Raw genomic sequence first — 17,647 nt, forward strand, 5'->3', positions numbered from 1 at the left:
TTCTCTGACAAAAATAAGTCCATATTTAAATAAATTTTCATACGTTTACTTAAATTCAGGCATAAACCACAGCTAGGACATGAGGAAATGGCCTCAAGTTGTGCCAGGTGAGGTTTGGATTAGATGTCATGAAGAATTTCTTCACAGAAAGGGTGTTCAGGCTTTGGAACAGGCTGCCCAGGGAAGTGGTGGAGTTGCCATCCCTCGAGGTATTTAGGGACATGGTTTAGTGGTGGGCTTAGTAGTGACAGTTGATGGTCAAACTTGATGATTTTTTCCAATATAAATGATATTATGATTCTATTCTATGATTCTATGACTACACCCCTTCCCATATTAATGCAGTGAGGCAAAATATTTACATCGATCGTACAAAACTCAATGTTTTTGACAGCTCCAAATCCTAACTTACAAATTTGTAAAAGTAAATAAAAACTTCTATACCACAACTCCCCTATCATTCCTATCGTAATGGAGCAAAGGTGACAAACGGAAATGTGCAAGCATCACAACTAGTAAATCAGCATTTGCCACTGAAACTCAGACACATCAAAATGAGGAAAGGAAAAAAAAAAAAAGTCCACTGAGAATCTGATCTGAGTGAGGGCCAACTAGCTTTTTTCAAGGAAATCTGGGTTAATCCTTTCCTACAGCTCTGTGCAATCTGAAGAGTCACACAAACATCTGAAGGTCATGCCACTGCAAATCTGAGCACAGAAGATGAAAACCATTTTGGAGGTATTTTTGTAACTTAATTTTTGACCCCAGAATTCCAAAAAGTTCAAAATGTTTTTTTTTTTTTTAATAATCTTTAAGCAAATTTCCAATCTAAATAAAACAGTAGAATTATTACACAGCAACTCTCTTAAGTCCTTTGAAACAAATTGTCATTACTCCCATTTACAGGTGTATGAAGAATTCCTATAAATCTCAACAAACCAACCTTTTCAAAGGTAATAGGCACCCATAATTCCAAATGAAATCACAACTGTCTGAACTTATTACTAAGTGCTTCAAAACAAAGACAGGAAATTCTTAATGAGGTTGAGCTTCTTAATGAGAACTAGCTAAAGCTGCTTTTCAGTTAACGACCAAGGGACAAATCCAGGAGCAGTAAGTTTTTACTTCACTACATTACACTTGATACACTACACAGCAACTCTCAGGAAAGACCCTCTAAATTGTCTATCAACTTCTAGAGGCAGGATAAGAAGAAAGGATGTTATGCTCCCAATCCTGCCACATGCTAAGCCTGAGCTCTCCTTGTTTAAGAAGCCACGAGGGAATTACAAATAGTTTAATTCTGTGGCAGGATACGATTTGCCACCTTGTGTTTTATGCATGGAAGCAGACAGCATCATCTTCCAGAAAAAAAAAAAAACAGCCAATGGAGCTGTTACATATCTAAGAGGTTTTTCCCACAGTGACTGCTGGTGGTAATCCAAGATATTTAAAACACACAAACTCTGATCCTGAAGCTTAACACCTTATTCAATACATGCACGCAGGCTGCTGCTGTCACCACCACCAACAGCAGTAGCTTTGCTCTGAAGACTAGGAACCCTTCATTCTAGTAGGTAAGGAAAAAAAGTATTTTATTTCATGTGGAATACAATGAAAACCAGCAAGGGCTCACTGAACAATGTACAAGTCTGAAAAGCAGAAAAATTAGCTTTGATTTTGCACAGATCACCTTCCATTTTGTTTTCTGTTCATTTAAAAATTTCAGCGAAGGCATATAGTGAGAATTTAAATTTAATTAATAGTGATTTAGTAACAGGTAGCTGGGCATCTGGTAAGATTTGTGCCATTCACCTCCTCTTTCACTTCTAATTAAAAATTCCAAATAGTTACCAACACAAAGATTAAAGGAAAAAAACACAGAGCTGAAAATAAAGGTATGCTCAAATAAATGCCATATCCAATATAATCTGAAAATTTCAACTGCATCTTCAAAGACTGATCAATACACACTTTCAGAGTAAACAAAATAGAGCTGTATGAAATTAGTTTACCATTATTTTCTGAAAATGGTTTAAATATCATATAAGGCATCCATCTGCTAAAGTTTAAAAAAAAAATCTTTACTTACAATGTTAAAAACCAAACTAGTCATCACCTCCTGAAACATGGTTTCAGTAGCGTGTGGGTGCCCTCTTCAGGTGAATGGGGACTAACATTTTTTTCTGTAGACTCAGTTATGAGCGGAACACATAAAACTACATGAAATAATTCAGGAAGCTCAGGGCAAAAATAAGAGCAAAACCAACTCAGTTTAAAATTCTCTCCCAGCAGTTACATTTTTCATTTCTCAATGATTTTTACTTGGCTCGTCTTTCTTCAATAACAAAAAAAACTATGAAAGCAGCAGGTTATTACGTAGAAAACACATTACAATGCCTCTGGGGAGATTAACACACAATTTCTTATGTTAGCCTGAACTGCATTATTTCCAACATTAAAGGGAAAGCTGCTTTTTCTAATATGCTTCAAAAGGTCTCACTGAGACTTGTCCAGCATAAACAGTTTTCTTAGATCGGTTCAGTAATTGTTTTGGATTTGCATTTACATTTGGAATACCATTTCATTTGCTTAATAATTAAATGAGCAGAAAGCATTTGTCCTATACCATGAGAAATGTCAAAACTTCAGAAATTTCCAGGGAACAGACAAAAACCTTTCAAACTACACGGTTTGTGTGTATGTTGTGGCGGGTACACGAAGAGAGAGACCAGATTGCTGGCTACTTTATCATCTTTGAAGGTAAAAGAGTTTTAAATGGTGCTGTCCCTGACTCAGTAGAAGGTTTTCAAGCATCTTCACTCTGGATCTCAGTGCTCTATCGCACCAGAAGTTTCATTAGAACCAATACATCTCTATGAAAATGTACCCTGATAAAACTAAACTAAACTGACAAAAATCACTGCCATAGAATTGCTGCAGAGCCCTTTTATTCGTGACTTGAACACTGTATGCCCTTTACAAAAATACTTTAAAAGTGCAGTTAATACGTAGATCCAACTGTTTGATGCCATTATATTTTCATGAGAAACTGACACTGCACCAGTATTCACCCACAGCAGTGTTTCTCTTCCCACTATAAAAGCTAAATTTGGAAGGAGTACATGAAACGGGATGCAACATTCAAGAACACAAGCTGCTATAGAAAGTTTAATTTTTGAGCTTATATATAACTTCCTTCCCCACAGACAAGAATGTGAAAAGTGTGGTCAACTAGTCCACACAAATTCTAGGAAATGTCAGTACATTGGTACTGGTGTATTTTTCAGTTCTTTAAAATAAGTTAAAAATTTATTTCTTCTAATGCAAAAAAGTTCTTCAGTCTTTATGTGTGATAAGTGTCCTCATTCTAAGGAATGTGACTATACCTAAGAAAGATGGCTAGACATGAAAGTAGCCTAACAGAAGCTTAAAAGAGAAAAACAGATCACTTTTGTGTGAAGAAATAAAATCCTTTCTTCTTCGGAATTCTGGTGGCATTAGGCCACAACTGCTTTTTTTTGTTTGATTGTTTCAAAACTTGACATTATTACTTTTATGTACACAATGTCTCACTTGATTTCTGAAATATGGAAAAAGAACATAAAATTACATCTACAAGCTTCATCAGCATATTCATACTTACCTGTCCCCATGCATACATATTGTTATGAGTCTGAGAGGGATTTACTTTCGAGAGCAGGAAACGAGCCTTTAAAAAAAAAAAAAAAGCACAAGCAATAGATTAATCTTCTCAAACAAACATTTCTTACACGTACCAGTTCTTATCTGTGGATAAAAACAAGCACAAGATGCCTAGTTAGAAGAGCAAGTAGCCTTTCAATAAAAGCCACTCTCCGGATTCCAATTCCGTTATAATGCAGAATTCTGCATATAACAGCTTCTCAAAGCAGCAGGAAGTAATTTTTCTTTTCCTAAGCACTAGCTAAACAAATGTGAACTTCAGTAAAATATTGATTAAAAGTATCAAAAATAACACAAAGAATACTTCTGTTATTAATCCAAAGACCCTCACAAGTACTATTGTACACGTACAAGTACTCCTACACATCTTACACAAGGAATATGAGAGTCGAAGACAGCATGACAAAAACAGTACAAAATAACAGGATTCACAAATTAGGTGAAAAGATATCAAATATCTGGCTTCGTTAGTTTTAAAATTTCAGATGTTCATTTGCAATGTATATATATTTTAGCAGAGAAATGCATGCCTACTAAAAAAATCTAAAAACATTATTAACACATCACTTTCTAGATTATATAACATACACTTGACTATACCTGGCTTCCTCCATGCTCTGTATCAATATATCTGGGCATTGGAAATCTAGAGTGAAGAATTTCTTGGGCGTCATCTATCGGAGCTTGAAGCAAATGATGAAAGTTTTCATATTCCGGCATATCTTGGTAACCTGATTTCCGCCACTGAGCTATGGTCTAGGAATAGGAGGAAGAAGTTTAGAACTGATTCACCAATCTTTCTTAGAGAATAAACAGGGCACTTCAGAGAGTCTGCCATTGCTGGCCTCTATTCCATCGCTCATCGCTTTCTGCCTTAGACTATATAAGGTCTTTTTTAAAAGCCTCAATAAATACTGGCTCTAACAAGGTGTGCAAGTAATATACTACTAGTTGTTTTATTTTTTAAAACTCTAAAAACGTTGTTTATCTATAGTTCCTTTTTTTTTCTTTATTCTTTGTATGCTAAGCACTTACTCCATGAGGACGTGGTATTATTAATAGTTCTCTAGTATGTATATCTATTACACATCAGAAATAAATATTTATACTGATATTTATCTTTCATGGCCTGTAGTGCAGCCTCCCAACCTTTTAGTAGTGAAACTGGCTGCTCAAGATTAACTCAGTGATATGAGCTGTTATTAAGGAAAACTTGGAGGGAATCTCTGTAGGGGTCCCCCTTCTCTGCTTGGCAGCTGTTTTAAGCTGAGGCTCTTACTCCTGGCTCTTAACTAAGCTACACTGCATCCGTCACTGTACCTTGCCAGGTACCCTACTCATCTGGACCTCTGCCTGGGGACTTGACTTCCTGGCCTGAACTCTGACCTGCCTCATGCCCATCAACTCATCTGATGATCTGGCATGATGGCTGAACCTGGCTATTGTCTGCAATTTGCTCTGCTGCCTTGCTCAGGTACTGTGGGGCCAGGTCCTCGCTGGTAAGACCTCAGCCTGCCATGTGATCATGCTCAGCTCCTAGCTCCCCTTCCCTCAAGGAGCAGCCCACCTGAGGGGAAGAAACCCTTGCTGCTTTCTGACAGCATCTTACAAAAATGCAAAGAATATTTTTCTACCTAAAAAGTATTGAAGTTTAGTTACTGTTTTAAAAAGTGCAGCTATGAGGACATGTTCCAGAACGTAATTTCCCAAACTCTCAGCTGGGAACCACTTACAGTTGCAAAGCTGTAAACATCAACAGCTCAGATCCTGCAGGACATGAAAGTCACGTGCAAATGCACGTATTTATACTACTAGGGAATGTGTATCTACTCAGCTGCCAGAAGCAATTTCATTTCTCTAGAACAGTACAGATGAAGGGAGTCCCTAAAACATGGCGTTCTGTCTCCTTATCACAGAATAATTCAGAGGTCTAAAGTAAGTGAAAAAGCAGGGGTAAGGAGAAATAATATTCTCAAAAACTTGAAAAATATTCATCTAAAACAAATAATCTGCATACTAAAGTCAATTCACCTCAAACCTGTCAGAAGAAACAGGACTAGACCAAAACAGCAAGTAATGCCAGGTATCCACGTACAGGCACATTGGCAGACCACCAAACTACAAACAATAATTACGATTTTGGTACTGGTTGCACAGATGAAGTCAAGCACTGAAGTGCTTTAGAACTGGGACTTGACTTTCACAATGTAGCACTCCTACAGAAAAAGGAGTATTTATGTAAAAGAGACTAATCTTACCTCTCCATGATAAATAAGGATCTGGAAAAAGGTGTCCATAAGAAGAATGCGATCTGGTAAAATGCTGCTGCTATCCAGAAGAACAGGCTAAGATTTAAAAATAAATAACAAATTACCAACTGATGCAAAACTGAGCAATCAGATGGCATTACAAGCTCTATGAGTAAGTCACTGAATCTTAGGAACCTTTTCCATCACTTACTAAAGCTCCCTATTTGCTCATTTTCATGTTACACATCTGCAACCCACACGATCTCATTGTAAAGTTATCCACCTTGATTCTGAATATATAACTTCATGAAAGTAATAAAAACAGAATTCATAAACTGAGACTTCTCTCATTATTATGCATTTTACTAGCCTAAGTACCTCCACATCTACCCATGCAATGCCATTAACTTTAATGATATTTCAGTGTGTAAATTTTCAGTGGTTATTCACGTATGGAATTTGGGGGTGGATTTTGGCTTTTTGTTTTTAGTCTTGTCCTTGCAGTTATTATTACTGTGTATATATATCTTCCAATACTGTATACTGTAAATACTGACAGTTTATGAGATCTGATTTAGTATTTGAAGGTTTTAATTTACCTTAAGGGCCGTGTTACTATGTTGGCATTATATGACTTTATTGAATCAATACCATGATTCAATTGTATCAATCATATTAGGGACAACAAAAAATACTAGTTATTCCAACAAAGAGAAAGGAGATTTATTACATATTCTACGCTGAGGTGTCAGCTACCATTTCAATCAAGTGGGAGCTTGATCATCACCCACATGAATAACTTTTATTTATATATGGGAGAATTATCTCACACTTCTGAGTATTTCTTCATAAACTGCCACACTACTTTAATTTAAATTTCACTATTAAAAGTCTTCATCCACCCAACAAAAAAAAAAATCCTAACAAAAAGTTGGAGTCCCAGCCTGTCAAGATCCTTGCCTACTATGTTTATTCTCACTGTCTTACAGTTTCCTCACTCTATCTTATCTGACTACTTTTGTTGTCTCCTATCTTACCCTTCTTTAACAAGCTTCTTTAAAGATCATCTTTTTATTTTAGGTTTATACAGGATATGCCATGATATGGTCAACTGGGAGGTTCTGTACCAAATATGGTAACCACATCAAAATTAGAAGCTTTGGATGAGAGTATTAAAGGTGGAGGGAGTTTTATATGTTTCAAATAAACAACTCTTCTTTCAAAATCCACTGAAAAATTACATTTTGAAATAAAAACATTTTTGTCAATATTTACATTCTGGCACCACATAAACAAAAACTGCTCTCAAAAACTAGCAAAAAAATTATTCCTTAGTTTAAAACACGATCTCTTAACAAAATGACTTTTACTCTCAGGACTGCTACATCAGAATTCTGAGATATACCTCATTCATAGTTTGTTCTATATAAAATCAATATTGCTTCTCAAGTAATAAATTGAGAAACAATACGTTTTATAACATGTATAACAATAAGGACACCCTGTCTCTCTCAAAATAGGATCTTTTAATCTACAATTAGGTTACATATAATGGTACCTCTGGAGGTCCATTGAAGGAGTAGGCATAGAGAATTGGCTGAACCATGATAAGTGACTGGGTTAGATCTTGACGCATAAAATGGTGACGATAGTACGAGCTCTCATCTGGACTGTTGTTAAAAACTTGTAAGAAAGGAGATCTTCTCAAGTGAAACATGAACTGCAAAACAAAAATAATTTATTTGAACATTCACAAAATAGAGTTGTACAAGGAGAGATTTATTTTTTTTCCCCCCACAAAATGAAGTACATTTGAATTCTAAGTACCACAGTAAATTTGAATTCCAAGTCACAGAAACACAGAATGGGGTAAGGCTGGCAGGAACCTCTGGAAATCCCCTGGTCCAACTGCCTGCTCAAGCAGGGGCACCTAGAGCAGGCTGCCCATGACCACGTCCAGGTGGCTTTTTAAAGATCTCCAAGGAAGGAGACTGCACAGCCTCTCTGGGTTGTGTCACCCACACAGCAAAGAAGTGCTTTCTGATGTTTAGACAGAACCTCTTCTGTTCCAGTTTGTGTCCATTGCCTCTTACCCTGGTACGGAGCACCACTGAAAACAGCAAGTCCTGTAACTTTTCTAATTTGTATCTGTACCTTTACCATTTTTATATACTCACATGACAATGAGTCAGAGAGATCAGCTTAACTAATCACAAACTAAGTTGCATCAAGTTAACAGGAAAAAGCACACTAACATGGCAAAATTATTTCAACTAACAAAGTTCATAAGCAAATCCTTTCATTGCTGTATCCATCTCTCCACAACGCTTCACAGAGAGATTGGTAGAAAACTTGAACAGAAGTATCACAGAAATCTGTGACAGTCCAAGAATAACACAGATTTGAGAGCTAACAGAATGGAGAAATTTATTAAAATGGAGTATTAGCAAAGAACCTATTTAAAGTTTAATATACTGAAGTTGAAGTTCACTTCACCAGTGAAATGCTTCTTCCCGGGTGAGTACTGTGGGGAGTTGGCCAAGGGCCCCTGCCACTCAGGTACCAGCTGGGCATTGGTCAGCAGGTGGTGAGCAACTGCAATGTCATTCATTCACATTATTTGCTTTAATTTGTTTTTTGTTTTTCTTTGTGGGGTGGTTTTCTTTGGTTGTTGTTTCTTTTTTTTCCTTTTCCTTTCTTATTAAACTGTCTTTATCCCAACCTATGAGTTTTCCAATTTCTGCCCTTCCACTTCTCTTCCCCTCATCCCGCTGTCTACCAGTGTTAAACCAAAGGCCTTTTCATTCTGATATCCAGTACAGTAAAGTCTTTTAAAGTCTATTTTACTCTGTGCTACAATGCCACTTCCTTCCCTAAGCATTCTTTCTTTATCCCTGATAAATAAACCTTCCTTCTACTCACCTGTGGGTAAAGTGAAAAGGTTTCTGAAAATCTGAAAGAGCTTGGATCATCTTTGTGATACTCTCCAAATTTCTGACACTGTTGTAAAAGAAAAATGTATCTAAGCTAAGAAACACAGCAGCTTGATCATGCCATTACTGTAAGTTTTTTTTGTTTTTAATAGACATATGATTTAAGGTGCTTACACTTTGTAAGGAAACCTGGCAAAAAAAACTGACATCAGTTCTTAACAAGCAGTGATTTCCTTGCACACGAGGCTTTAATCTTTTTTTTCTGTTTTTTATTTAAATCATCAAGCAGAGTTAGATAATTAAACATCCCTGAAAAACATGTTTGAAATAAAATTATTAATAATTACTTATTAATAATTTATAGTTAAGAAATAATATTTTTAAAAATTGAACTTTTGAAAATAAATAAATGGTTTTCTAGGGTTTTGTTTGTTTTTTTGTTTTTTGCTTAAAATACTTAATCTACAATATCACTAGAGGCACCAGAAAGTACATAAAACTTTAATTGCTGCTAGCATCATGCTAGATTTTCCCTCAGTTGCTGGCAGTGACCAGCTGCTGAAGACTGAGGAGATATTAATAAATGTACTAAAAACAGAGATGTTCTTGCATCATTTAAAATAGAAACTCTCAGTTAATTCTTATGGAAATGTAGCATTCAGTCCCACTTCCCCTCCCAGCCCCCAGTCCCACTTTTAAGAAACAACCACTGAACACTAGTCATTTAATAAAGATATTGCCTAGAGATGAGAAACCAATTTAATTATTTTGAGTCCTTTTTACCAGTCGTATAAGTTGTCTGTCCAGCCATCTAAGCACATCAGGTCCCTCCTCTGTCTCTGCTCTATACACTGCCAATCTAGCCATGAGAATTGCAGCAGCCTCCTGGTCAAAAGATGCGGCAATGTTTTGAATCTGTGTCTGTGCATCTGCCCAGCTGCAAAATTAAAATACATATTTGCATCACCATGAAAGGAAAGGTGTCCAACTTCAAAATATCCCTTCAAAATTAAGGCAAAGAAAACAGTGTTAGCAGTTCAACAGGCAAAATGATGCTGTACCTTCAAAAATCTACCAAGTATAAATGAGTAGTCTCTCAGTTAACCATTCTTTTTTCTTTAATTAGAAATGTCCCTTATCTGCAGAAATGCCATAGAAGAGAAAGCAATGCCTATTATAAAAAGTTATTGTATTGAAAAATTGACAAATTATAAAAAGTTACAGAAAATACCGTCCGCAAAGCTAATGACACATTTCCACATCAACAGCTTTCTTGTATACCTGTTCTGGAATATAATTTTTTGTCCTTCTCAGTTTACAAGGTGTACTATTACTCTGTTCTTTTACCATTCACCAAGATGATTTTACTAATACCATAAACATTCACGTGATACTCCTATTAACATCAAGGGTATTGATTTTTAATAAATTGAGTTTTCCATCACATTACCAATTAATAATCTCCTTTATCTTAAAGGGAACATCATTTGACACTGAAAAATACCTCTATAATATTAAAGAGCATTTTCCAAAATTAAGTAAATTGACTCAAGGAAGCTACAGGTGAAGATTATACATGGAAGAACAGGTATATTCAAAGCCCCTGAACTGCAACTAGCACTCAGAAGCTAAGGTAGGAGGTGACATTTATCGTTCCTTAAGTCTAACCATTTCCTCAATTTAGGCCACAGAATTTCACCCAATGTTTCCTCTTTGTGTTACCCAAAATCACTTGGGTTACTTCAGAGCTCTCCCATAGCATGATTACGCAGCCATTGCAAGCTCGTGGAAAAGAAACAGCCCACAGAACAGCATAGGCAATTGTCCCAAAGGTATGATCGTGCCTTCACCACCTGTGGCACTACATAACCCAAAACAGTGGACTGGTTATAAAATTTAAAGATTAAAAGGCAAACACGTATCCTCTTTTTCAGATATGATTCATCACAGGAAAAAAAACACACATACTTTCTGGCAACTGTGGTCACTCTGATACGTCTCTGTCCACTGGAATGCTGGTACTGAGTCACAAACTGGATTGCACCTCGTCCTCCTTGAGGAATTGGAGCATTGTGCTAAGCGTGGGAGGAAAAAAAAAAGTACATGGAGGAGACTGTAAAGATCTTGCAGCGTAATTTGAAAATGGATAAACAAATTATTAGAAAATTATAAAATTCTTAACAAAAGGCAGCTGAAATTCTGTAAATCCATTGACTGATGCTTTTATCATACCAACTATCTCTACCAAACATGGCTAATAAACGTGGAGACTGTCAAGGCATATCAGGAGCAGTTGCTGCCTCCACCAGATACCCTTAAAGGAATGGATGCTCTCTCCTTCCACCTAACCCCAGACAATACTTTCAAAGGGGCTGTGTTACAATTGCTCATTTCATTAGATTCTGTTTGTCCTGTGATTCTAGTGAATCACTTGGTGTTCAATTAAACTGATACTATTCTAAAATGTTGATAAATGATTTCCGTAAAGCAACATCAAAACTTGTACATTGGGACCCAGGTGTACTCTGAAACTTCAAAACTCTATCAGTAGAAATGCAGGTCTATATACTGTCAACAAGATAAGTAATTTCAAATGAGGACAATTGAAATCAAATATGACATACCACGACCAGACCAGTTTGAGAGTTAGTAATAAATAAGACTAAAATAAATATACAAAAAGCAAAGTAAGAACAGGCTAAGGTAAGTTGAAATTTTAAAACCTACAATCTTCCAGTAAAGTATACAATATGGTATACTAAATATATAGAAATCACAACCAACACACTACTTCCCTAGCTGCAAACATTTGGAAGAAGGGAGAATACTAGAAGGGAACAGTACATTTCCTTGTCCTGTTTTTTATCCTGTTTCCCAGTAACCCCTGTGGGAGAGAGGAAGCCAGACTGTACGTCTGTGATGTGTTTCAGTGAAGCCAATCTTTACTTGCTTTACTTACAAACTGAGCAATAAAAGCTTAATTAAAATGTAACATTATGGAATAATTACCTTGTAACTGAAACATTAGAGAAATATTGCAAAGGACTTTAAAATAAATGGATTACAGTATTTTCATATATTCCAACTGACTTACATTTTGTTAAGTAATACTCTGAAAAGAAAGATTTGGACTTGGATTATCAGCAACACAAAATAGCAACATCATTCGTATCCCTGCTGCTGTGGTTGATGGAATGACAAAAAAAACCCTACACACAGGCTTCTGAAGTCACATAAAAATCAAATTATTGTGCTTACTAGAGAAGTAGACAAATATGTAATACCTGGTTGACCACCTCAAAGTAAAGTGCAAGTGTTGTAGTAGGATTAAGTCCACAAATCTTCCACTGACAAGTACCTCCTGTTCCAATCTCCTGTAAATAGATTTCATATAATACTTCATAAAACAGAATTATTGTTGTGTTTGCAACACAGCATCTGGCTACTACAGGTGATGTTTTACAACTGTGCTGTCACAGGTTTTCTCCCTGCTCACTCTGCCATCTTCTCAAAGGTAACACTCTCGCAACAGTGGAGAGAGAGAAAGAGAATTGCCAGAAACAAGAAAATCATGGAGCGCTCGTGCTGGGAATTCAGGATTAAGCAAGGCACAGATATCTGTGCTGAAAGAAACTTTAAGAGTGTATCTGATAAAAATCCTAAAACAAGGAGAAATACATCAGTTCTCTCCTGAAAGTATGTGACAACCCCCAGTAAAGTCAACAACCCTTAAATATTTTATATTTTTTGAAAGAATTAAAAAGAGTGATACGTATCATCATACAATCATACAAAGATTTGAGAAGAAAGAAGGTTAATGTGTTTTTCTGAAAGCAGTATGTATTTCAGAAATTCTTACATCCCTGCTTCAATTTCTGTTACTGAAGAGATAAGAGACTGAATGTCTCGTTCACATTTTTTTTTCTTAGTACTTGCCTGAGACAGAATTTTTATTTTATAATATTTTTAGAGAAATTGGCAGTTTTCAGTTTAGTGAATCACTTTAAATTACAACATTAACAAAAAATGTGCTCAAGTGAAACACCACTTCCAACGCACACCATAATGAACTTCTAGTAGGTAGTTTACATGGTATGTAAGTACATAGTTACATAGTCTCTAGTAACTAACAAGGGATCTGTATACAGATAGTGACCTATTTGAAATGACAATTCCTTTTTGTCATCAAAACAATACAAATATCCAGAGATACTAATTTTAAAAAGCCAAGTCAGTCATTCATATCTAAACAAGCAAAAATAAACAAAATATACATTCAAGGAGAATTATACTGACAACAGTTAACACTGTGCTTGTACTCTAAGTATTAGGGCTAAATTAGTTGTCCAGTTACCATCTTAAACAAGCTGCATATACCTACATTTTATTTGCACATTTTACCTCAAAAATTAATTCAGATAATTTCAACAAAAGGCTTTTGAGATAGAAATTAATTATGATGTAATTGCAAAGCAACACATACGAATTCACAATTAAATTTTCTATTACCCCCTATGATTTAAGTATGTAGTTTAAATAATGAGATGTACATTTAATTGCTTTGGGGAGGCATTATAACTTTTGTTGCAATACACACAATCACTCAGATGATGATGTAAGAAAATCTGTGCCAGACCACTGAGAGAAAAAAGTTAATTATATGGTTACATCTTTTTGAATTTAAAAATCTCAGTAAGTATAAGAAAAAATTAGCTACGAAAAATGCTTGAGAGGAGGCCACTTGTAAGCACTTGCACACTATCAAGTGCTCTATTATGCAGAGATTATTAGGAACAAAAAATGAGACTTCTGAAATTTACGACATCTGTTTACTTGTAGGAATTGTTTTTGATTGGTAATCAAAAATAAAACTAAACTGCAATAATATTATTTGATAAGAAAATAAGTGATTAAAGTCTGTTGTAAATTTAAGGGAGCTCCTTCAGGAGCCTGTAATAGCTGGATACTCCAAGCAATTAATTAAATGAGTATATGGTGAAATAGCTACCAAATAATACGGGTGGGGAGTAAGATAAACGGGATGTTCCCACACTTATCTTCTCCTGTTCTCTCAGTCTTTCTAAAGAAAATATTTTATGATTCTCTGTTTGGATAAAAGGATAAGCTTTCATTTAAACAATAAATCACACTCACTCACTTTTAGCTTGGTTTCTGCTACAACAGCATATTGCTTTAAAATTGGTATGGATAAGCTACCACTCAACTGACAAACATAACCATGTAACAAGGGACCTGCAAGGTCTAATACAACTCATATCTAATCTAGCGTGAACATGAGCTTACCCAAAGAGCAGCCCGAGTGTATTTAATTTGAAATTGTAAAAAACGAACACAATTTATTCCATTTATGGAAGAGGTTTAGCCTCTCTCTCTTCATCTCTAAAAATCCTAAATCCTACTTTTCCATAATGGAACATTACCTTCAATTTCAGCAAGATTTACTCACATTTTCTGAGACACAAGGTCCTTTAGAATTGAGAGAGACACAGGGTCCAATAGCTCCAGAAATCTTTACTTCTCTTGAAGTCTTCGTATTTAAAAGAAAAACATACATTAATACACCACACCAAGAACTCGGACTTTACCATTAATTAATAAAAAACTCATTGCATATCAGACTTATTATACCCTTAGAAAAGATTATACATGTAATGCTTGACACATTTAGAGAAATTTTTCACGTGCTCACACTGAACACTGAATTATGTATGTTAGCTTTAACAATTAGTATATCTGAAATAACAGCATGAATGTATGTTAAAACATAGCGAAGAACTTCTGTTATTTATAAACCTGAGAACCTAAAATGCATAATGTTCATTTTCTAGCAAAGTCATTACAGTATTCAAAACAGATTAAAACTTAAGACTTATAGGATAAGTCTGTACATATCCCACGGTGAATTCATACACAGAAGATGCAGATCTTCTAAACATATGTTTCTTAAAACAAAATCCTTTTATTTACATTCTTCCAATGTAATTTTCCTGTTTGAACATTCCTCTATAACTGAGGCTCTGTTACCGCATTTTCCAGGATCTTTCAACAAATTTCACAATAACACTTGTATGAAAAAGAGGGTTTGATTATTTGTCCAGGTAGTTAAAAATTAAACAGACTTTTGTTAAAAAAGAAGATAGCCCCAAATTCTTCTACCAGGCACTGTTGCAATACAGGAAAGATCATGGAAGCCTACATCTGAGCCTAGAGCACACTCAGCTCTAAGCTTCTCACAAGAGAGAAGATAAAAATGAACACTGTTGAAGTGCCTGAATGGATTCTGATAAGGATGGAAAATTAAAAGAAAGTTTTCCTGCACTATACAGAGAACCTGGACCTAATCCAAGAAACGCTCACTATTGATAGCAAAATCTAAGCACACAGCATTGTGAGTTTCTAATTTTAAGACTAATTTTAGTTCAGTCTCCCTTTCAGCTGTCACCGAATGCAGGGTAAAAAGGAATTAACGTTTTATCTAATTCACATTTACAGAATCATGGAACTGCAAAGAGGTAACAAGGTAGTAACAGCTGTGTCCAAGCTAACCCTGAGGCATCTCTTAATTGTGTTCCTAAAAATTCCTTAAAGGACAGATTCTGAAGTTCACAGCCATTCTATGCCAGTGTTTCACTAACACACTGCATTTTTTATTCTTACCTTTATTTCTAATGTGCCACCAAATCCCATTTTAAATTGTCCTTGCATATCTTTTGTGAATACTCTCTGAAAGGTCTGTTTGAATAAAGATGTGTTGAAAGAGTCTCCCATTACCATGTAGCCTCTAGACAAAAACATAAAACAAAAAACAAGAACTCAAGTTAAAAGAGATGATTTATCATGCAATTATTTTGCACATGGGATTTATATAGCTTAATAGAAGTAAAAAAAGCCTAGGCTAAATAAAGCCTAAAACTAGGTATGTTTTTGTCTTCTTGACTATCATGAAGGTAACACTCTGCTAAATGTTAGCGATGAATTTAAGTGAGCTTCTCATCCAATCAGCAAGTTAAGGTCATTGTGATTATAATATATAACAAAATCTTTCACTGGGAAAATACTACATTGGACTTGAGCACGACAAATGTCTCATAACCTTCTCATGCAAAGTCAGCTACCTAATTCTAACATTCAATATTCCAAACATATTTCCACACCATTTTCTTTTGTATATGCATTCATTCAGGTTTAAATCTATGCTTAAAAAGCGTGATTTGTTTTTATGTTTAGCAGTCTTCTGTGGATATTGCAGTGATTGCCACTCATCCTGAAATATCATATACTGCATTTAGGAAATAATAATGGGAGATACTACTATTATTCAAAAATATTAATGAATAACATTCTTAAAATCTGTTAATAGGTCAAACATTACATCTGAAAGAAGTTATAGAAGTTTTCATGAGTTCTTCTTCATCTTACTCAAAGATGGAAGACAGACATGGGCAGAATCAGAAATCCTTCCCTGTAGGCAGAATTTAACCAAATAGAAAACAGGAAAAGCTGTAGGAGAAATAGGCAAACTACACACAAAGCCTAGTTTTGCTGTAAGAGCAGAAACAGGGTATGGTGAGTCACAAGAGCAGAACGTAAGAGCAGAATTACACTGTAATATACAGAAAAATATAGCCTGAATTTAATGCAAAAAAGTTAATGCAAAAAATAAGTCAAATGTGCAGGTAAAGTCAACATACAGCTCCTGAACAGTGGAAACTCCTACGTGAAGGCTATACATACAACTCTGGAAAGAAACTATTTAGCACTGGCTTGCATGGCCAAGCTGGCCTGAAACTCAGTTTGAAAAAAAAAAAAAAAAAAGTATGGAAGAAGAATTTGCAGGATTTACAAAATGAATTAGGTGGTTAGAATACAACCAAGGGTCAAAAGCTATCCCAGGCTGTAGATCTGCATAACAGAAAGGGTGAGTGTGCCATCCACAATGACAGTAAACACAGGACTGGTTCAGGAGAAAGACTGGAATTTGCTTTGATCAGATTAAAATGAACAGATGGCAAGACACGCCGGAGGAATACAAGAGCATGCGTGAAACACAGAACTGGATAGATGGAACAAAATATAGGAGCAACAAGACGTATCAGTTATGCAACCTGATAATCACCTGAGACATCAGTTGAAGTCATGTACAACAGTATCTAGAAGAAGGGCATAAACAAGACGGAATAACACAGTTTTGTACCACTCTGAACAGCAAGAAAAAGCATAACAGGTCCTTATCTTTACTGAAGCCTAAGGTTTACATACACACACACACACACCAGTACATAGGATAAAGTGTTTAAGATAGTCACGTTATTTAGGCTTCAGGCAGATCATATGAAAGAAAAACAATACAAAGCCTTCTGATAAACACAGTTATGGTGACAAATCCCATCACAAATGCAACCATCACAGTAAATCGGAGTTTGAAAAAAAATGCAGGATGTTTTTGCCAAGTTTTCCTGTTAAATAGTTCAAAAAAGTAAAAAAAAAAAAAAAAAAAAGCATCTTCACATACTACTTAAAAATGAACAGGCACATACCCAGTGTAGTTGGGACAACACTTCATCTCCAGAAGACCAGTCTGATCCAATGCACATGCATATATGTCAACAACATGACCATTTGTTGCAGCCCGATTAGCCAGTGCTTCAAAATGCTAAATCCAAGATGAAAATACAGTTCATAGCAATTTATGATGTGAACACTCATCTTTACATTAAATCCTAGACTCCACAAATTTTT

General features: G+C 35.5%; 1 protein-coding gene across 4 annotated transcripts in view; it reads right to left on the reverse strand.

Moving 5' to 3' along the window:
• SEC23A (SEC23 homolog A, COPII coat complex component) overlaps positions 1 to 17,647 on the reverse strand; it is a 28,626-nt gene that overhangs the window by 1,503 nt on the left and 9,476 nt on the right. For all 4 annotated transcript variants that reach the window (XM_013185620.3, XM_048059676.2, XM_048059677.2 and 1 more), the window contains 11 exons: positions 17,446 to 17,561; positions 15,566 to 15,689; positions 14,355 to 14,435; positions 12,172 to 12,261; positions 10,856 to 10,962; positions 9,671 to 9,824; positions 8,877 to 8,954; positions 7,513 to 7,674; positions 5,964 to 6,050; positions 4,306 to 4,461; positions 3,647 to 3,712 (listed from right to left, as the gene is read on the reverse strand). In XM_013185620.3, the coding sequence (XP_013041074.1) occupies positions 3,647 to 3,712; positions 4,306 to 4,461; positions 5,964 to 6,050; positions 7,513 to 7,674; positions 8,877 to 8,954; positions 9,671 to 9,824; positions 10,856 to 10,962; positions 12,172 to 12,261; positions 14,355 to 14,435; positions 15,566 to 15,689; positions 17,446 to 17,561 (1,221 nt within the window). The remainder of the gene's footprint in view (positions 1 to 3,646; positions 3,713 to 4,305; positions 4,462 to 5,963; positions 6,051 to 7,512; positions 7,675 to 8,876; positions 8,955 to 9,670; positions 9,825 to 10,855; positions 10,963 to 12,171; positions 12,262 to 14,354; positions 14,436 to 15,565; positions 15,690 to 17,445; positions 17,562 to 17,647) is intronic.

The sequence above is a fragment of the Anser cygnoides genome, chromosome 5 (assembly GCF_040182565.1).
Source record: "Anser cygnoides isolate HZ-2024a breed goose chromosome 5, Taihu_goose_T2T_genome, whole genome shotgun sequence".
In the NCBI taxonomy this organism is placed as follows: Eukaryota; Metazoa; Chordata; class Aves; order Anseriformes; family Anatidae; genus Anser; species Anser cygnoides.